Source organism: Canis lupus, chromosome 10, assembly GCF_003254725.2.
Source record: "Canis lupus dingo isolate Sandy chromosome 10, ASM325472v2, whole genome shotgun sequence".
NCBI classification, from domain to species: domain Eukaryota; kingdom Metazoa; phylum Chordata; class Mammalia; order Carnivora; family Canidae; genus Canis; species Canis lupus.
In genome coordinates, this window is record NC_064252.1 from 9,133,006 (window position 1) to 9,155,388 (window position 22,383).

Below are 22,383 nucleotides of genomic sequence, written 5' to 3' on the forward strand. Positions count from 1 at the left end.
CCTCCATCCAGGAATGGCGTACACTTCCAGCTTCCGTGAAGAGCTTTAGCTCACGTGGCTAAAAGTTAGACCATTCTTGTGGGGGCTTGGGGGAAGTTTCTATTATTGGTATTAAGTGTAATAGTACATACATAAAACCATCATAACATAATTTTAAAGGATTCTTCACATGAATAAAATATGTTGTAATTGTGTATACATGAATACACTTCAAACAAATTGAGCATCTAAGTATTGACTTAAAAAAGGACTATATCGCAGGATTAGTTTTTTAAATGGATACTCTACAGTTATATATATATATATATATAAATTTTTTTCTTTACATTCTTAAAAAAATTGTAGTGGACGCAGGATGTTACATTAGTTTCAGGTGTAAAACATAGTGATTTGAGACAAGTTGATTTGTTAATGCTGTGCTCACAAGTGTAGCTACCACCTGTCACCATGAGCTGCAATTACAATACCATTGCGATGCAATTACAAGACCATTGACTATGTTCTTCTCTATGCTGTTCCTTTTCTCCCTGTGACTTATTCATTCCATAACTGAAGCTCTATCTCCCTCTCCTCTTCACCCATTTTGTCCATCTCCTTACTCTCCTCCCCTTACATATATCACTTTGTAAGAATAAATCTATTGTACATAAAAACACAAAGACCATTTTCCCCACTTAAAATCTGTTAAATTCCAAAACTTCACATAGGGCCTAGGCATGCTAAGCACTCAGAATGCATTTATCTAATGAAGGCAAAAGGAAGAAAGAATGGAGTGGAAAGCAGGGCCTCTGAGAGCAGCCGGCAGGTTATGCACTTCTCCTAGAAAGATGGCTTTCGTGGCCAATTCTGATGACACAAATCAATGGAATGGAATTAATAGAATAAATGAGAGCAGGCTTAACGTTATATGGGGGTTGCAGCAGCCATCTTGAGCCCCAAATATTTTTTGAATAATTAAGGTCTGATGAGCTCTCCCCTAATTTCAGTAATCACCGCTGTTGATGGAATGACGGCACACTCTCTTTGTTTCATAATGAACAAACTGAGAAGCTAAGTCATCCAATTAAAGGCATAAACGACTTCAGTAGTACCTAGAATAGGTCTGGAGTTTCCAAAATCCCATCTCATCTTTCTACTTCTCATAGAGAGGCATGAAGACACAGCATCCCTACTCTCTTCCCAGTATGCCACACGGGGGTTCAAGAGGTGGGTGCAAGTGCTCTCTCATACACAGACCTGCTTGTTCTTAACATTTATTCTGTATTAAAGTTCCACTATTTTTTTTTTTTTAGTGTTGCACTAGATCTGTCTGATATATTGTTTATACCTAAAATTTCATTTTCATTGTTCCATTTATATTGTCAAAGTTGAAGTGGACAGGCCCCGTTTTGTACAGCCCAGTTGAGAACTATTTTTGCCTTAGCCACTGAAATAAATGCGGTCCAGCAGAGTGTAGTGAGGCACTTCATGTAACCTCATCGCTCTTCTTGAACAGACCACTCCTTGGTCACAGACATCACCTCTTTGGTCTTTATGCGTTAATCATTTGCTTTGTTTTCTTGGGGGCATTTATTGATGAACCTAGTTGATGGATATTAAAAGCACAAAAACTTCAATTCACATTCTATAAATGGGAACTGAAATTTTCAAAGCTGTTTTTACCAAAGCAGTTATAAAGCCAGAGCCCGAGGAAAGGAGGGAATTAAGCACATTTATATGCTCTGCTTTCCTTTTTTGGTTTGGTTAGCCAGATACCTTGGACCATGCAGGAATTCTAAAAGTTACTAAATTAAGAATCATTATATTATTAGTCTTGCCAAACGGCTTACTGATGCATACATAGTGGACTGACAGGAGCATAATCTTAAAAGGAGATAAATGTGATTTTTGTTATTAAACAGATTATTGTGAAAACAATCCACAATATAGGAGAATGTAGAGAGCCTATATGCATTTCTATGCTCATCTAGTTATTCATGGTGGGGATGAGATGCATTTATTGAATACTTACTACTTGTCAGGAACTCTACTAGGTATAATAAATATGTTCTTTTATTAAATACTTCAAATAATCCTATATTTTTTTAGATATCCTTATTCCCATTTTACAGATGAAGAAACCTACAATCGGAAAGAGTTTAGGTAACTTGCCCCTGACACAAGGGCCGGAGGTGCTACTGGCTCTGCCTGTTTGTAACAGGACATAGAAACGTGGCAGTGACACTTAAAAAACACTTGTCACACCTGCAAGACATCCGACAGTACAATTTTCTAATGTCTTTTTCAAATCCTACGTTTAAAAAAAAAAGGGTCACTTTTACTTACAACTTATGGTTATTCCAAGTTCCACACTGTGTTTCTTGGGGAGCTTCACGTGAAACGTGCCACTACTCGGGATGACGGACTCTGTAATTTCAAAACAAAGAAGAGATGTTTGTACGCGACCTGGAAGCACCAATCAATGAAGATGCATCAGGAATTCTTGTGTCATAAGCGTCTGAAGTTAAAGTTGTGGGAAGTGAAGCAAGGAGAAGGCCCGTAGGATCCTGATGAACTCTGCTCCTGGTGAAGCACACCTGTCGCGCCCGAAGGCAGCCGTGCGTGATTCACAGCAACACCTGAGCTCAGTATCCTGAAGTGTCATCCGGGCAACCTTTGCATCCCATTCACCTGGACTGGGTGAAAATACAAATACAAATACAGCTTCCTGAATCACCCTAGATCGACAGGATCAGAATTTCTGAAGATAAAGCCTGGCAATCTGCGTGTTAAGCATGTTCTCCAGGTGATTCCCAGGCACACCAGAGTTTAAGAACCATGGGTCTGATTATATTCTTTTTTTCCTCTTCAACCATGTTTCCCAGAGTTACCTATTCAGCGATAATTTCTCTTTTTCAACCTTTGTTAGAAGGTAGCTGGGGGAATCGGTTTTCAGGAGAAATTTCAGCTTGATGAGATGGTTGTTGATCTGGGGGGCAGTGAGGTGCCTTCATTTGTAATATAAAGAGTGAAAAATATACCCCAAGAAGGTGGAGACAAGAGTGATACTTGAAATATTTCACAACCAGAATGGTATTGGTCACAACCCCTAAGCTTGGACGCTGCCTGTGGGGTTGAGACACAGGGCGCCAGGAGGCCCCCACTGCGCAGAGGGCTGTCCTTTGATTTCTGGATCCTGGGGAGCTCCAGGAGGCCCCAGGGAGGAGCAGGAGGGCAGGAGGTGCTGGAGCAGAGTGAAGGTGGGCCCAGGTGCTGGCCGAGCCCTACAGAGGGGAGCTAAAAGAAAGAGAACCGGGATCTCAACTGTGGATAGAACGAAGTTGAGTTTACCAGGGCCCGATTAGTATTTGAGAAAAGAACTGCTACATAGATTTAGATAGACTTTTCCTAAAATTCCTTTGTTAGGACATTCTGGGAAACCTTCAATGAGACAGAAGGTTAAAAAGAAAATATCCACTGAGGAGATAACATCTATTCACACTCAGCTGACTGTAGTCCTTTCTTGCAGGTTTAGGAAAGGGGTGCAAGGGGGCGGATGAAGGGAAACATCAGCAAAAGGGTGGGGGGCCTGTCGGATGGCAGAGCCACACTGTGGTTACAACTAGCTCTTGGCTCAATCTGTTCATCAAGTGTTTAATGCCTTTTCTGTCTCTGCAAAGCTCAGGTGAAAGTTGGGAGGGCCTCATGGAGGCAGAGCTGGGCTATTCCCTTCTTGGGCCATAACTTGCTCTTCCAGGCCTGTTATGCTTTCCCAGGAGAAATGCAGGCAGTAAACCTTTTACAAGACCAGAAGCTGATCTTCCAACTCAGAAGATTTGCCACCAACTGTTAAACTGGAAAGCACAATAAACATTTGATTTCTCTGGGCCCTCCAGGCTTCTAGAATGCCACCTGTAAAAAAGGATCTGCAAGCTGCCCCTCACAGATCCCACCGTTGTGCCAAGTAAAGGCAAGTCTTCCCTTTTGGTCTTTTCTTTCCTTCCAGTGCTTTGCACATTTCCCAGGGAAGCTGGGGAGGCTGCTGCTTCTCTAACCCCCTCCCACTTTTTCCCCCCCTTTTTTGAAAAGTTTTTATTTAAATTCCAGTTAGTTAATGTGCAGCATAGCGTTAGTTTTGGGCGTACAGTTTCGTGGTTCAACACTTCATACATCATCCTGTGCTCATCACAAGTGCCCCCCTTAGTCCCCATCACTTAGCCTATCCCTCTGCCCACCTCCCCCCCATCCTGTGACCTGATGGTGTGCTCCCTACAGTTAAGAGTCTGTTTCTTGGTTTGTCTCTCTCTTTTTTCCCCTTTGTTCGTTTGTTTTGTTTCTTAAATTCCACATGAGGGAGGTCTCTCTCTGACTTATTTTGCTTAGCACCCTCCCACTCTTCTTAACTCTGTCGTGAGGGCCACAGACCGTGTGAGTGGATGTCTTCGGCTTTGCTGTTGTCCTCAGCAAACATTCTGACATACCAGAAAGGACCCGTATATATTTGTTTCTTCTCTAAGAATTCATGTGAGGGGCACCTGGGTGGCTTAGTGGTTGAGCATCTGCCTTTGGTTCAGGTCATGATCCCGGGGTCCTGGGATCGAATCCCCACAGGGAGCTTGCTTCTCTCTTTGCCTCTCTCTCTGTGTGTCTCATGAATAAATAAAATCTTTTAAAAAAAAAAGAATTCATGTGAAATGTCCCATTTCTCAATAGTACTTGAGGTAGATGAAGTTATTTCCCCTGACTTCAAAACGACTGAATAGTTTTGATACTTTGGGGTAGAAAAACAAACAGGGTCAGGAACAACATGTGGGTGTGCTTATTTCCTCGGTTCAGAGGCCGCAGGTGTCATACATATTACTTCCAAAATATTCCTCAGATCTGTGCCTTCCATCTCACCCCTGAGTCCTCTACGTTCTCCCTTCCAATAATGGAAGGCTAACTGCCACCCTTCTTCCTACCCACAACGTGACAGTTTAAGAGTGGAGAATGAGCATGCAGAGTGGGGGCAGAGAGGGCGTTTGAAGTGGCCACATTTTGCCCACCGGCACCAACAGCCAGTCTGCAGAGAGAAGGGAGAAACCAGCAAGCCTACCTGAGGAGCATGTATGGTGGTCTTGGAGAGTGCCTGTGCTTGGCTTTGACAGCTCTCCCCTCTGGTTCTAGGCTGTGCTGGGCCTGCCTGCATATCCTGTCCTCCAGGGCTGTGAAACTCCTGTGTGCTTCCAGTAAATGCTCCTTGTCTGCCTGAATTAGCTCAAGTGCATGACTGTTGCTTGCAACTGAATGATCTCTGATGAACACGTTGATCTAGTAGCAGACATGGGACCGCCGCTAAGCAGAAAGCGTCCACAAAAATGTTCGTGGGTGTAGTAGGAATCTGATTACCCAGATAAAACACCAAGTGGTCCATATGCCAGTGCATAAGAAGCTTTAAAGGCACAAATAGCTTCACCACTTAGGGAACTTGTTTCATGTTTTTTTTTTTTTTTTTTTTTAGTGTTATTTTTATTTTTATTTTTTTTTGCCAAAATTCTCTGTGAAAGGGGAGGGGAAAATATGGTACACTTGCATGTATGTATTCATGGAGATATGTAACAGCTTGTCCACAATGCTATATAGATGAGGTCTTGGAATCCGAAGGGCCAGGAATCATTGATCTAGAATAGTTACCATAGCAACATTTTGCTTTTATAAATTTTTGATGCAGGGAACCTTGACCAAGATTAACACTGTTAATGACACTGGAGGAGATATTATCACTTCCTGGAAAACAGTAATGAATCATGTTTGACTACATAAGATTTGAAATATTCATAATGATGAACAAATATCAACAAATGATAATCAGCTGTGGCTTCACTTTAACCTTTAAATGCCAACATGATTTATTTTATATTTGGTGATTTTTTTTTTTTTTTGCCTACACAGTTATTTGGTGGTTAAAGCATAGGCATATTTAATTTGATGTTTCTTAAAGAAATACTAGTAAAGAGGAAAAAGATACTTGGAGATACAATAGGTTTAAAATAAATAAGATGTTTATTTTGTTAGACTCCCATGTGATTATTCTGTGCTTCCCTTCTTTTGCTTTATCTTTGTTAAAACTGTAATTAAAAACACATTTGGGTAAACAGAGGCTCCCTGCTTTCCAATTGGCCTGCTTTTTCTGCCTGAAGCATTTGTCATTGGCACTGTAAGATAATCACCGCATCATAATTCATTAACCTGGACACCCTTGTGAGATTTGAAAAATTAAGAGATTCTAACGGGGTGGGTGGTGGTAAATGTAAATGCTTAACTTCCACCCACTCAGAGGAAAGCACTGGGGGCTCTAGTAATGATGGCAAACATCATTTGATAGGGTTTTCCCTGGGACTTCTTTTCAGAACAAAGCTGCATCTCTTCCAACAAAATAACCTCGGAGTTAAAGCAGAATCTTCAAGTATTCACATTTTTTTTTTTTTAGACTGGTATGGAAAAGACAGTATTGGGATGCCTGGGTGGCTTAGCAGTTAAGCTCCTGCCTTTGGCCCAGGGCCAAAGGGTCTCGGGATCGAGTCCCAATTGGGCTCCCCTGCATGGAGCCTGCTTCTCTCTCTGCCTATGTCTCTGCCTCTCTCTGTGTCTCTCGTGAATAAATAAAACAAAATTTTAAAAAAAGAAAAGACAGTATTGAAAAAGGCAAAATGTAAATTGTACATATATTATGAATATAGCTTTGTAAAATTACACGTATGGTAAAAAAATTGGTAAAGAAATAGAAAAAAATTAAACTTTTGTTTTTTAAACTGATGAGGCTATGAATCATTCCAGCTTTAAACAGAATTCCATAAATGTTACTACAATGTTGTTTGTACAGAGGTACCCATCTAAAGAGAGAGATTTAGGCAAGAGGATACTCACACTCCAGCTTTTTAAACACTCTCTATGTCACTTGAAATATTTATAAAGTAGAGATGGCTTACCTCTGAGACCAATAGCTTGGGAATTAATATCTGGGCATCACATATTTTTGAGGAAGAATTTTGGAAATAGGTGGCCCACTGCCGGATAATTAGGAATACATCCAGAAGGATAAGGGCAGTCTTGAAATAGCTCATGTCTGGAGATTTCCTACCAACGTTCCAAGTTCTCAAATGGCTAAAAAAGAGCTTTCTGATTCCAGTAGTTTCCAACAGATTCCAGTAGATTGGTAATGACTAGCTAGTAGCTAGAGTGTCTTATTGGAGATCCTGATGTTGTCCCTAGGCTTAGGAGGAGGATACTGAAATCAGTTAGCAATCAATGTCAGCCATGGGAGGAGAGCATGATAGGATCGGATTTTTTTCTGGCCCTATTCTACATCATATCTATCCATTTGAAATGGGTTGAATTACGGAGCAACCAGGGCAGAGTAGAAGCACTTAGGTCCCTTTTTTTCTGTCTCTTATTCAAGTAAGCTTGGTACTGAATAAAGTGAGTTTAATAGACATAGTTTCTATGTTTTAGGAGCCTAAACCAAGGATATTCAAGTTTCTAGTCAACAAATATTAAAGTGTATATATACATTAAATGTGGATTACAAGATGAGCAAATAGTGATGATACACATAAAAATGCAGTTACAGCACAAATAAATACTTAGATACTGCTGATGGAAGAGGTCAGATTCTGCTGGCCATTCCCTACGGGAGTGCCTCAAGTAAATGCTGCTCAACATCCTACAGCTCCCAGGATATTCACCTCCCCTCAACAACCAAGGACAGTAGGGCAGAGGTTCAGAAATCCTGCTCTGTCATGCTGACAACTCTGACATCTCTTTCAAAGAGGCAGTGTGATATGACGTGGAAAAGACAGGTGCAAGTCAGCAGACCTGGGACCTACTCTTCACTTTGTAATATGACCTTGGGTTTCCCCACCCAAACTTCAGTTTTCCCATTTATAAGTAAATGGAGATAGTGAATCGTACAAATCACTTTACCACGAATGTTGTGTGCTTGTAGTAAGTACATTCTGGAACTTCTGGACAGCCTTCTTTGAAAACCATACCCTCACTAGCACCTGACTTATTCTTAAGGGTCCTTCTATCAGATTCCTGCTTGGCCGCAGCTACCAAACCTAAGAATTAGAAACGTGAACTGAGGATGCCTGGGTGGCCCAGTCGGATAATTGTCTGATTCTTGGTTTCAGCTCAGGTCATGAGCTCAGGGTCATGAGATCAAGTCTTGTGGCAGGGTCTGCACTGCTTCTCTTCCTTTCCCTCGGCCTGTTTCTCTTCTCTCAAATAAATAAATAAAATCTTAAAAAAAAAAAAAAACTTGTACTGGCTAGGGACTTTGGCAAAGTTGGGGCAAACAAGTACAATCAAGAAAGAACTTGTACAGAGACAAATAGAGCAGATATGCAGAAACAAGCAGCACGGAGAGACCAGGAACCCCAGAGAAACAGTGGGTACAGCATCAGTTCTCGATGTAGAAACTGAAGTTCCTGGTTCCAGTCCCTCAGGAGAGACAACCACACTTAATTCATTCATATTGGCTGAGAGTCTCCCGCATTCCAAGGGCTATTGTGGGTGCTGGGATACATTCGTGAACAAAAGGCACAAGTCTCTGACATCATAGATTTTTTTCCCACTGGAGAAGACAAGACAGTAAATAAATCCACAACATAACACCAGGGCATGAGAACGACTAAGAAGAACCATAAATCTGGGCAAGGGGACAGAGTGATAGATGAGGGAAGGATTCTCTGAACAAGTGATATGTGAGCAAAGACCTGAATGAAGTGAGCGAACCCCCAGACCGTGGTAGGACAGAGCTACCCAGGCGGGGGCAAAGTGCAGAGATCCTTCAATAGGACTGTGTTCGGCATGTCAAAAGCAGCCAGTTCACACTCCCGTCCTCATTCCAAGTCCTGCCCTCCTCCTGAGGGACTCCACTGTGTGCCTGGTGTTTCCATCACGCTGCATGTCCAATTCCCGGACCTCTGGCTGAATAATATTCGCCTCCACTCCACATCACTTCTGTAGCTCCCTTACCCTGAGCCTTATTTGACCTTCTCTGAAATCCTAAGCTCTAATATGCCACTTGGACCTCAGTCTCCTGCCATCAGCTCTCTCCTCAATTTTCTCTTCCAATGCCTATTTTTCTACCTGAATACTCCTAGATCCTTAGTCTTCTCTTTCTTTCCAGTCTACCACGCTGATCCATTATTGATGTCCATCCCTCTGCAACCTAGATTCCTCCAAGGTATCATGTGTAGTGGTAAGAGCATGGCCTTTGGAGCCAGACTGCCTGGGTGAAAATCCCAGCCCTACCATTAACTTCGGTGAGCCTCAGTTTTCTGGGGACATAATCCTAGTGACCTCCTTGCTGTTATGAGCTAAAACACACACAGTGCTTAGAAGACCGGCATCCTGTAGAGTGAGCATTTGATAAGTATCACCGTGAGTTTTAGGTTATCACCAAAATTATTCATTTGCTCTTCCTGCAACAATTTGACTTGCTATGACTTTAGTTTTCTTTCTGTCAAACCTTCTCCAGAAATCTTAATCTCTGGCTTAATCTAATTACCTCCCACCTCTGCTATTATTCCTCAGGAGCGGAAGTCACCTGACAAAAAACTACTTGCTCATGCAGGTTGACTGTGTATAAACTTAGAGCCTCCAGACCCTGCCTGGTCCACTACCCAGCCTGAAAATCCCTTTACAAGAGTCTGGTTAGATTTCTCACTCATTTCCCCGTCAGCTATTCTAAACAATCTTTCTTTTCAACTCCCCAAGATGCTGCTCCTTTTACCTTTGCTTGACAGTTCATACATGAGATCCTAAAGACACAGATAAAAATGTGCTGATGGTCTCACATCCTTCTCTACAAACTCACAAGAGGCAGCTGCCAACCTTCTGTCTTGGACTAGTTACCTACCTATGTTCTAGGTAACTTCCCCTCTCATCCCTTTAGGGACTTATATCCATCAATTCTCTTTTTTCTTCCTCATTCACTTTAGGCCCCAAATATGCTCTGATCTCTCCAATATCAACAAGACAGAACAACATGTCCCCTCTGGGCTTCCCTCTATCTTTCATCCCATCTTTTTTTCAGCCACAGCTACGCTTCTTAACATTGCCACATGTTCCCGAGGGCAAATGTGATTTGGATTGAGAACCACTGATTAGAGGATAAAGCAATACAAAAATAATGTCCAGGAGGTAACTAAATGCTGGAACAGTTCTGAAAAGGGAACGCCACAGAGGCCTCCATCTTTATCCATTCACTGCAGTTTTCCAGCCGTCCCCTGTGCCAAAACCCAGGCCCACGGCAGAAGGCAAGCAGAACTTACCCGTACATCTCCCCCCTTCCTCAACCCTCAGCTTACCACAGCCTGACTTCTGCCCGCAGTTCCCTGAAACTCGGCTGCAATGTGGTTTTTTTCCCTATAATTGCCAAATGCAGTGGACCTTTCCTGCCTTATATCACTTGAATTCTCTGAAGCACCTTTATGTTTTTGACCATGACCTGGAAATTCTTGCTTTAGCTTCCAAAATGCCACCTTTTTTTTGGGTTCTCTTCCCACTTCTCATGCTGCATCTTCATTATCTCCTTCCCCTTTCAGTTTTAGTATTCCTCAGACAGAGTTCCCTCTTTCCTGCCACTCGTTCCCTAGTTCCTGTATTCCAGTGACTACCAATCACTCGCCATGGTGGTCCCTTTGCAGGGCTGCCCTCCAGACCGCACCTCTCATCCTAGGATCCGGTGGTGTCCTGGGCTCTTCCTTTAACATTCCAGTGGCAACACATGTAAGGTAAGTCTTTTCTTGTCTTGCAGCAGTTCTTGCTGTTGTCTAATTGGTTCTGAGCACTTTGAGGATATATATAATATTTTAATTATTTATTCATGAGAGACACAGGCTCCCTCTGGGGAACCCAAAGCAGGGCTCAATCCCTGGACTCTGGGATCATGATTTGAGCCAAAGGCAGACGCTCAACCACTGAGCTACCCAGGTGCCCCACTTTGAGGATATTAATCCTTCCTGTTTTCCCTTTAAATGATCTAAATATAGCTCAGTGCCTAACATTTAGTGACTGGTGCTCGATTATTGACTTTTGAATGAAGGAATGAATGTGCTTTTCCTTTTCCCTAGAATTGGCAGTGGATTGGCCTATCCAGGTCTAAAATAGATTTGTTGTTATCCTCAAATTTCCATTCTTCAAGTCTTCCTCTCCTGGAAATCATCACTATTTACTCAATGGCTGACCCTTCCATGTCAGGAGTCATCCACGATCTTCCCTTTCTCTCATCTTCCATATCCATTCCAGAAGCAAGATCTGTCAGCCCTGCTTCAAGCCATGTCCGAAATTTCACTATTTTCACCAAATCTAGCTCTACCACCTTGCCCAAGCCACCTTATTTTGACCTATCCATCCACTGCAACTTCCTAACTAAGTTTTCTGTTTCTGCCATTGTCCCTTCTCATTTCAGAAAGATCTTTAACACATTAACCAAGATAGCTCACTGCTGTCCCTAAAATGCTCCATGACCTCATTACACTTGAAATATAAATTCTTTATACCAAGCGACTGCATTAGTTGGCCCCTTCCAATCTCTCTCACCTCACCTCTGATTCCAAATCTAATCCCCACCCCAACTTCCTTATGCTGTAGTAAGAGCCCCAACTTTTAAAGAGTTACTGATTTAGTTGAGAGAGAGATTGAGTGCCCATGCTAGTGGGGGTAGGGGCAAAAGGGGGAAGACACAGAGAGAGAGAGAGAGAGAGAGAGAGAGAGAGAATTCAAGCAAACTCCCCACTGAGTGTGGAGCCCAACCTGGGGCTTGATCCTATGAGATCATGACCTGAGCTGAAATCTAGAGTTGGAAGCTTAATTGACTGAGCCACCCAGGCACCCTAGTAAGAGCCTTTTTTGCTATTTCTCAAACCCACCCAGATTATTATTCTGGTTCACCTCTTTTACACTGGCTGCTCCTTCTACCTGAAATACTCTCCTCCCAGATTCCCATAGAGCTGGCTCCTTCCTGACCTTCAAGTCTCTGCTCAAATGTCACTTCCTCCAAGAGTCATCCCACGCAATTAGCGCCCCACAGCTGTTCTCTAATCCGCATCCTGCCTTACTTTCCTTGGAGTACTTATTGCTGCCTACATTTATATATGCTAACTTAAATCAACTTTCTATAATACCACGAGCTTCATGAAGAAAGGAATTTTTTTTCCTTCCATGTCTACTGTTGCATCTCCCATGGACACTCAACAAGTATCTGTTGGGATAATGCAATCTCTATGTCCAAAGGCACATCTTTAATGATTGGTAAAGATCATTGGCTCTGTGAGATAGTATTTCACTGTGTGAAGACACTTTTATTAAATGGAAACTAGCACCAACCTCTATAACGCACACACCTGTTAGCTACTAACAAGGGTTCCCTTCCTGACCAAACATAAGTCAGGCTCCTCTTCTCAACTAGGCCTTGTTTTTGGCCTAGCCCTTGGCCTGCTGAGCCCAATTTTAGTGAAAATCAATGCTAAATCAATTTATTGAGAATCCCTCTTTGAATATATAATCAAATTCCTCATCCCCACACCGTAGGTATCTCATCAAGTTCCTGTTAATCATTTTCCATCCTATGACTTCCTCACCCTTACCTTGCTGGGGGCCATAAATTTCATTCCTGGTTGCCCTTACTGGTCTTGGACTTGAGTTTAATTTCTCTTTCCTATTCCAAGTCTTGATCTCTATTAAATAGTCTTGAAGAAAGTCTTCCTTGCTTTTAACAAGTGTCTGGTACAATTTGTTTTTAACACTGGAGACTGAATATTTACTTGCTGGGCTTGTATAAATCCACCTAATGAATTTTCATTGTTCCCTACCAATCTTTCATACATTCTTTGCAGTGGGAAGGGTCAGAGTGGCTTTTCTTGTCTGTGTGACAGAAGAATATGATTTGCCCACCATCTAGGGGCAAATCAGGAAGAATAAATGCTACATGATTTTTTTTATCACCTTTATAGTAGCTCTTACTTATTCATTTTGTCACATTTATTTTCAACTGTTCTTATGGTGACACTTTAATGGATAGCACAAAAACAATGATCAAAACAAAATGACACCCCAAATCTCCTAAACAAAAACGTGTTCAGCATGTAAAAAAATAGTTCCACCTCTGCCATATAATTCATTTAATTCATATGTGGTCCACTCCTGACTCTGCAGCTGATTTGCAATTATATGATCATACCTGCAACATCAAACTCGATTTCCAGGGTGACCTTGCTCGTGATTGAAGAGTCTCGGAGGAGCTGGTTGGCTTCCTCGAAGGTGCTGTCTTCAGTCGGAATCCCGTTAATAGCCATCACTCTGTCTCCAATCTGTAGCACCCCACATCTATATTTAGAACCATATATTAGAGGATGTAGACAGAGCAAATAATTATCAAGTTGAAGTTGCCAAATCTATTTTGTTTTATCCCTGTGAAATAGCATACCTATTTGCTCTTGTTTATTCAATGATGTGGGCATCATACTGGGTCAACTGCAAGGTCTGGCACTCTTGCATTTCATGGCTACAAATGTGAGTGAGGGAACCTTGATATATCCCAGAGAAGTGGTTAATAATTTAGCACTATGGTGTTCTTATAATCTGATCTGGACCAACATAGAGTAATGGTGAATGTACAGTCCCCCTCCACAGCAGAGAAATTATTATAATGAAGTATGAACTTCAGAGAGATTCTCCTTTTTCATTACTATGGCTTCCAATCCCTGATGGACAAAAATCTGCTAGATAAAGGCATCCATGCTCGTTATTCTTCTCAAACCTTATCAAGAAATAAAATTTTATTGTCAGCACAGAGAGTTCATTACATCCTGCATTTCCTGCATTGAGCACTGTTCCATAATTTATCAGCTATTCAAAGATAGCTGCCACAAGAAATGCACACACACACACACAAAGACGCTTGAAAGAATGTCTTACCTCTCTGCTGGGCTGTCAGCTTCAATATAGGAAATCAGAGGTGGAGAAGAGAGCGTCTCCGTGGCAAACACACTGCCCTGCAGTTGGATCCCAAATCCTGTCACAGGATCTGCTGTCAGCACAACTTCTGTGGTTTCTGTGTGAACGACCTGCCCGGCCAAACCCACTGTGCTTGAGGCTAATGACACTAGAGGAACAAACACAAAAAACTATGACTTTAGGTTGGAGGAAGGATACCAGCATTTCTTTCTTTCTCTTTCTCTCTTTCTTTATTATTAGAGAGCAAGGAGGACAGGGAGAGAATCTCAAGGAGGCTCCACACCCAGCGTGGAGCCTGATGGGGGGCTTGATCTTACGACCCTGAGATCATGACCTGAGCTGAAACCAAGAGTCAGACGCTTCACCAACTGAGCCACCAATGTGCCCCAGAATGCCAGCATTTGACACAGATCATGTCTCTGGGGGAAAAAAAAAGCTCACTGGCAATGGTGGGAGGTTATATTTTGGTCTTCTAGATAAAAACTTAGTCATAACTGAACTAGATAAAGGAATCTCCCAATATTTGTCACATTTTAGTAACAACACCAGTGTGGCCTCCTCCCCGTACTCAGACCCTGTAGCAGGGACAGTTGTGGGAGCTGTAGGAAGAGAACAGCCTTGGGATTGGGTACCTGGCTTTTGGCCCTGGCTCTGCCAGCAGGCAACCAGCTGTGTGACCTTGGGGGAAAGCATTCATTTCTTTCCTCTCTATGAAAAAAAGGGTTGGGCTAACTGGTCCACTACGTTTTCCACTCTATCCATTTGTGTCTAAGCCTTAAAGTTTTTATAAATAATCTGATCTTCAGCTTTGAAGGGAAAGACTGGCTCCTGGAATGGTGAAGATGTGCTAAACCACCAACCTTAATTTCGCACCAGATTGGCATGATGGAGTCATTTAAACTTTACATTTCTCCTATCCCCAAGTTTGGGCTCTTTAGCCTTTGTTCTTTCTCACTGGATCTCCATCCTATTTTGTCATCTATTTCATCTTTCCTCTGGCCCTCATCTAAGCCTCCAGATATCCATCTCTGTCTTGTTCCTAACCCCAGCCTGGGTCATGGAAAGGCCACTCAATTCCTAGATGCCTTTCTCTCAGCATTCCCCATTGGAACCCCTGCCTCCTTCACTCTCTGTGAGCAAGCTCTCTACAGGGTCCAATGCTGGACTGTCACTTCCTCCAATTGAAACCTCCTGTAATTGTGATTATATGGCCTCTTTACTGTAATGGTTCTTTAGCAATCTCAGTGCTGATTATTGGTAATCCCCCCAAATTCAGCTCGCTGTGCTGGACCCCAGTGTCCTTCAAACTGGAGAGAGTTCCAGGATCTTCATATTTGAATCCTCCTTGTTGATCACACAACCTTATTAGCCATCTCTCCCAGTCCTTAGATACTAACTTTCCCTTCTTGATGACTTTTGGCCCTACTCCCTCTCACTTGTCTTCTAGTTGAGTGGTTTTCAAATGATTTTGTTAGCAACAGATTTCCCCTCCTTCAGATGAAAGTATGTAAGGGATACCTTTGTATTCCAGATAAGAACAGAGCTACTGAAGGTACAAGAGACCCTAGAGGAGACCTTCCCATCCCTCATGGATGAATCTGGGGAACCTACTTTGGAAGCTGTCATCTTTACCCATTGCCTTTTACTAGATCATTTCCTTCCACGCTCTACTTGGACCCCTGGTGGCCACTTCAATGATGCATTGCTGGTATGAGAGATGCACAGACCTCATGACATGTTCCCTCCTCTAATATGCTATCCTCTCTCATAATGCCTGCTTGACTCCAATGCTCTTACTAAGTTCGCTGAAGAGTGCAAGAGAAAGTCTCTATAAATTCCTGCAATTCTCTATGGGGCCCTGGATCTTCTGTTATGTAATATTTGATTTCTCATAGGATCTGTCTCAAACATTTCTACCATTTTAAGGATCAAACTTTACTCCTTACTTCACTTCCTTCACTGACAAGAGTTCCTTAAAAACATTCTTTTCAACCTCGATTTCTCTAACATGATCTGCTCTCACTTCCTTTTTTTTCCTGCTTCAGGAGGATATATCCTTCCTTCCATTTCAAGGCTAGGCCCCCTTTCTAATATGATCTATTTCCACTCCCTGTGATTTTTGTGCCACATAACTTTTCTCTTGCTTTTTCCAACTTTCCTGCTCAGCCTCCTAGATTTCTGACCTCTCCCTCTAGGTCTGTACTGATTCTGAAACTGTTTAAAACTTGGCCTCTCCCTTCACCCTTTACTGAATCCACTCTCACTGATGACTTCCTGATTGCCAAAATCAATGGCCTCATCCACTCTAACTACCCTGCAACAACTGGCTTTGGGAACCATTCTTTTCTTTCTGGAATTGCTCCCTTGGTTTCAATGAAGCTTTGTTTTTAATTTCTGACTTTTTTTCAGCCCTTTCCAGTTCCTTTGCCTCTTCTGCACTGCAAACGTAGAGTTGCCCCTGGTTCTCTCTTCTTAGTCTTCTCTCTTTTCTCTCATTCACTTCTCCTGCTTCTGTAATATGACCTCTGCATGTATCTTCTCAAATCTAACTCTCCAGTTTCTCTCAAGCTCTGGGGATGAATTTCCTGACTTGGATATCCCATCCATAAGGATGTTTCATTGACTCCTCAAACTCAACCTCTTAAAAATTGAGTTGATCGTCTCCTCTTTCTCATTTCCACTACCATTTCTATGAATGGGACCATCATGCTTCTAGTCCACCAGGCTTGAAATCTCAAAGTAGACTTTGACTTACAACATCCCCATTGTCTCAAATTCCATCAATTGCTAAGTCCTTTCAAGATGACCACTGAAATATAACTTCTACAAATCCTCTTTTTCCTTCTTGCTGTTAATGCTTCAAATCAGGCTTCCATTTTTATTTCAAAAATTTGCACACACATGTTTCTGGTCCTTCTGTGCCCAACACTTTCTGCATATTATTGCCAGATTAACTTTCTCTTCATGATGAGGCCCCCAATTTATCTACCGTCTAGAGGACGGCCTCACCATTGCTAACACATATCACTATAGAGACTTACAACCAGTGTCCTTGCCTCTTGTCTTGTGCTAACAGCCTCCAAATTGCTGCCAGAGTGGCTTTTCTAGTATGCGAAGGTCATCCCCCAATTTATAATCTTTCAATGCCTCCCTGTTTCTGTAGAACAAAGTCTTCAATGCTAGCAGAGCTCACAGCACCCTTCCCAAGTTCATGTTCTCCTGCCTATCCAGTCTCATGCTCCTCTGTGCTCCCTCCATGTGCCATATGCTGCAGCCCTGCTTTCATACTCTGAAGGTCCCTCTGGTCCTTCCCCTGGGTTTTCAATGTCCCCTTCCCTGCCTTATCCAGGCAGAGTTAAGTCCTCACTTTTTTTACATTTCCACATTTTAATACATGGTCCCATTTCAGCATTTATCACTTTTTTATTTGCCTGCCTTTCTCTCCCCTTGACCCTGAGTTCTTTAAAAACTGGGACCCAGATCTTTTTCCTCTTTGAAATCCCAATGCCTGGAACATTCAAAGAACACTAAATAAATGAAGAACAAATTGAATTTTATGATGCTATCCACATTTTCCTTTTCAGAACCAACATTTTCTATAGGTTCTGCTGACTTAGGGAGCTAAAAGTTTTTCCTCAGGACCCCAATTTTTCTACTATGTGGTTCATTCCAGCATTGCAGCTGCCAGGGCAGAGGATGGGGAGGTGGATCTTTGTCTAGGAAGAGGAAGGAAAATTACCTTCTTCTTAAGAAGCATCATCATTGTTCTTGCAACCAAAGCGATGTGATTAAAGCAGCCTGCAGGTTAGTAGGGAGTAAAGGGGAGCTTCCAACCCTGAGCTTTTTACAGGTGGTGGCCTACAATTCCAAGATCTGACACATGGACTGTCACATATTAATTCAGATCACACTTCCTAGTGTGCCTTTGTTGATGTCAATCGTACTTTGTTCTTCAGATCATACATTTTCTTACTGGAGGCACACAACCCCTACAAGTAGTTAGTCACGATGGAGGGCTGTGTTTCTTTCCAGTCTGTTCTCATTGAAGACAGGAACATAATAATAGAATATCACCTCTTTGGCAGATTACTTACATTCTGTTCTCTAGGTGGTAATTTTTGGACCTTGACAGGAAGACTTTACTCTCTGTGAATTTTTCTATAGGTTCACATTAATATGTATTTTTTTCCATTTGAGATCTCAGTTTGGTATAGATTTTTGGATTACTTAATTAGAGTTAAAAACCATTTTTGAACCTTTAAGACACCTGATTGGCATTTCCACTAAGAAAGAATTAAGAAGAAATAGGTCAGTCATAATAGGAAGGATTAGGCGGGGTATAGTAAAGACCTATTCAAAGGCGAAAGCTTCCACATTTTTGGAACAGTTATTAAAGATAGTTGAGAGACTGAAGTCTCTAGAAGGTTTTGAAAATGGAAATAAGTGCTCATTATGGGCATCATTAAATCTGTAAGCTTCATCTGGAGGCAAGTCAAGGCAATAGTAATTATTAGGACATTTAATTTAGGATTAAAAATACGTTAAATGGTGGTTCTATAATTATATAAATTTATAATTTATCTAATAAATATAGGATTAAATAATGTAGGCTTTTATAATTAACTCTGAACGTCCTTCGATATACTGAAATCTGTTCTTTGAAACGGTAACATTTCATTTGAAATTGTATGTACCGATTACTCACACATATTAAAGTCTTGCAAATTATTACCAGATATGAAAAAGATAAATTGCAGATCTAAAGATGATGAGCCAGAAGAAAAAAAAACAACCAATATTACTTGGAGGAAAAAAAAGATGAGCTTGATTATCCAGCTTCATTAATGTGGCCAACTGGCAAAAGAAAATAAAGGTGATTTATCATGAATTATAACCCTGTAGTTTAAACATTTGTATGATGAATTCTCTGTCCAGTAGCAGCTACTCTTGCAGGGTACTGGCTCTGGCCACAACCGAGGTTGTGTTTGGGATTTGCCTCTGCTCCGGCCTGTGCCTGTTCACATTTGGAGGGTCCTTGCACAGCCCTTTGGGTGTGCAGGAAATGACCCTGTGTGTTTGTAGGCTCTTGTCTTTCCTGATGTAAGTAAGGGAGGAAAACTGAAGATAACTCGTTAGCTTCCTGAGTTAAAAAATCTGCCAAATGTCTTCTTAATTCAGAAGTTTGTGAGGTTTACTAGCAGACAGGAAGAGCATTTCAAAAGTATGCTGAGCAGCAGACTGCAAAGATTTATTAATATTCTGTGTTTATCACTATTTGATCCTGTCACTCAAGACCTCTGCCTCACTGTAGTCTTCCCAGTGGGGACGGCCTGCTGTGGACCCACACACTGGGTGTGTAGCACGTGATCCCATTCAGGAGCACAGTGTGGGTGTCCAGCTGCTCCCTTCTGCAAATGAGGGTGGGCCTGAGCTCATAAGCTGACCCCGGGGAGGGCTCCCTGCATGCTCACTTATAAAAGCTTACCATAAGCTGCCTTTGGCTTGTGTCCTTTTCTCAGGGGTCGGTGGCAGGGACAAAAGTTGTCAGGTTTCTTCATTCTCCTTCTTTCAGCTCTTTCCAATGTTGGCCTCCCTGCTAGCAAGTGGTGATGGCAAAAGAGGCAAAGACTATTCTGGGAATGTGATCTGGCATCTAAGTTGGCTGCAATTCAGGAGGACTGTGAACAAGCAGAGTCTACACTGGCTCTGTGTGCAGCAGCAGGAAGCAGGGGGTATGAACCTGGTCCACCGCCTAGTCATGCTGCCATCATGGGCGGATGATAGGGCTCTGGAAAAAGCCTTGACCTCTGAGGCAGAAAAAGGGACAGCCCAGGGTGTGGGGCAAAGCTCAGTAAGATTCCAAAAGGGGTGACAAGAGGGTTCCCTCTGTGACACGGCTCTGCAACCCTACCGGGGCTCTGTGACACTCCTCTCGGCCTAGTGCTCAAGGAGGAGTGCTGGGGACACTCATCCTTCTCCCTGGGAAACAAACGTGGCATTTTCCTGGTTTAATTCTTGTAACGTGTTGCTACAAACTTCCTGTATTTTCCCCTTTGGTCAATGATACCGAATGTTTTACTACTTATGTGAGAAGACTTAATTCTTTTCTGGCATGTCCTTTTCTACTATAAACATATGTGAGAGTTTTTTTTTCTTGTTTTGCAAGCTCTGGCCTCACTTCATCACCAACACAGCGTAGCGACTTTTTATTATATTTGTTGTGACTTTGCCATGATTCACCATCCATACAAATGGCCTGGTTGCCATAGAAACGTAAGGATTAGAAAAGGGGCAGCAAATGGTGGCATAGAATAAAGACATAAATAAAGTGGTGGAAGTAAACCATGGTATAGTGAGAGTGTAATAAAACTTTTATTATAAGTTATTTGGGAGAACCTTTACAACTAATGTGACCATACAAAGAAGCAAGAACAGAGAGAGAGAGAGAAAGAGAAACAAACAAACAAAAAAAAACCCCAAAACAAAAATCCCCCAAAACTTCATTCCTTTTTTTCTGACTTTGGAATGCTACCATTATTTTTGTAGGTCTTTTTGGAGTAAGAATAAAAGTTTTGGACCTTATTCTTTGATTACAATATAAAATGTCTGATCTCTCGAGAGACATAAACATTCTGGGAGGTATATGGTCAGTGATGCTCTGGTGGCCAATGTCTACAGCAAACACAAATAGCTTGACATTTCTTCAGCCAGGTTTCTGTTTACATTTCTACTATGTCAGAGAGTCACTTCCCGGTTCAAAACAGAATTTATGAGTTGGTTATGGGTATCAGTGACAGTGTGGCCTCAGCTTTGTTTCCTTCTAGAAAATTCAAGCCATGTAAATATCAACCTGAGATAGCCAAACATATTATCACTCATTTGTAGTCACTAATGTCTTTAATCAATGTAGCGAGTCTGACATAACACAAACATTTAACCGTTGAAGCAGAAGTACAAACATTAATGAATTCATTTTAATTGCTCTTCTGAGCCTGTTGCTGTCAGTGGGAGGCACACGGAGGCCTCAGAGAGCAGCAATTTCATATACAAAAATCCACCACAAACCCTGCAGGTTTATATGGAAGCCTCAAAACCTATATGGAAGCCAAAGTAACCACTGTGAAAAATGCGTCCCTATAAGAACACTGTCAACAGATTTTCACACATGACAATTTAGATTCAAGGCATAATAACTAATAAACTGTTTAAACGGCTAATAGTTCAATAGTGTTTACCATTTACCAGGAGTTCTAGTATATATATGTTAATATGGAATATATTTCATTGGGTAATTAGGAAAATGATATGTATACAATATATACATGTATGTATGTGCAGCTGACATATAATTTTATTATAATATGCATATTTTGTATGTATGTATATATATAATTATTGGAGTTCGATTTGCCAATATATAGTATAACACCCAGTGCTCATCCTGTCAAGTGATGTATTTAATAATATATAATATGTATATATTCTCATCATAGCCTAGAGTATATTTCTTGTCCCATGGGTCCCTTTTGGTGGTGAGAATACATATATATATTCTTTCATATAATTTTCACAATTACCCAGGGAAGCACTATAATTAATCCTCCTTGTGTAGCTAAGGAAGCCGTGGCATAGAGAACTTAGGTGACCTGCTCAAGGTCCTACAGTAGTGATGCCGAAATCAGAACACAGGCAGCCTGGTTCCCAAGTCTATGCTCATCACTAGTTTACTGCCTTCAACTAGTTTCTTCCAAGAGTGAATAATTTAGTTTAGTGTCAGCTAAGAAACATATGAGACTTTAGAAGCTGTTTATTCTCATTTTAACTAAACTCAATCTTCCTTCTGTTTTCCTAATTTCAAATTTACTGTCATGCACCTATATGAAGGGTGACAAGATATCCCTTATGTTTGAAGGGATACGTATGCAAGTCAAAATCATGAATATACCACAGTGGTGACCCTATCTTTTGCAATGGTTTCCTTTGTAAGGAAACAGCTTCCTACAACATGAAGAGTCCATTGCCCGGTGTGAGTGATGGCTGGCGTCCTACACTGAGGGTGGCATGGTGAATCCACTTGTGAAGATGAATCTCTGGCAAACAAGCTGAAGAGCCAATAGGCCCACACATCCCTTCTCACAAAAACATTCTTTCTTCATTTCCAGTCTTGAAGTATCTGGGTTTCATTTTATTTAGGTAACTTAAGGGTGTTCCTTATTTTATTTTTATGGTAAGCGCAGGAAGAGGGCTTATCTTCCTTGAGGTTCTCCACGGGAATCATAATTACAGCCACCAAAGGGGACATAGAGAACAAGAAATGCAACTCTCTAGACTATGATTAGATCTGCTTGGAAAGATAAGTGAGCAAATGTATAATCATATTAAAAAAATGCATGGGGTTCT

The 22,383-nt window shown here is 41.7% G+C and overlaps 1 protein-coding gene across 19 annotated transcripts in view; it reads right to left on the reverse strand.

Moving 5' to 3' along the window:
• Positions 1–22,383, reverse strand: part of GRIP1 (glutamate receptor interacting protein 1) — a 661,865-nt gene that overhangs the window by 62,386 nt on the left and 577,096 nt on the right. For all 19 annotated transcript variants that reach the window (XM_049115121.1, XM_049115119.1, XM_049115116.1 and 16 more), the window contains 3 exons: positions 13,945–14,131; positions 13,208–13,353; positions 2,326–2,406 (listed from right to left, as the gene is read on the reverse strand). In XM_049115121.1, the coding sequence (XP_048971078.1) occupies positions 2,326–2,406; positions 13,208–13,353; positions 13,945–14,131 (414 nt within the window). The remainder of the gene's footprint in view (positions 1–2,325; positions 2,407–13,207; positions 13,354–13,944; positions 14,132–22,383) is intronic.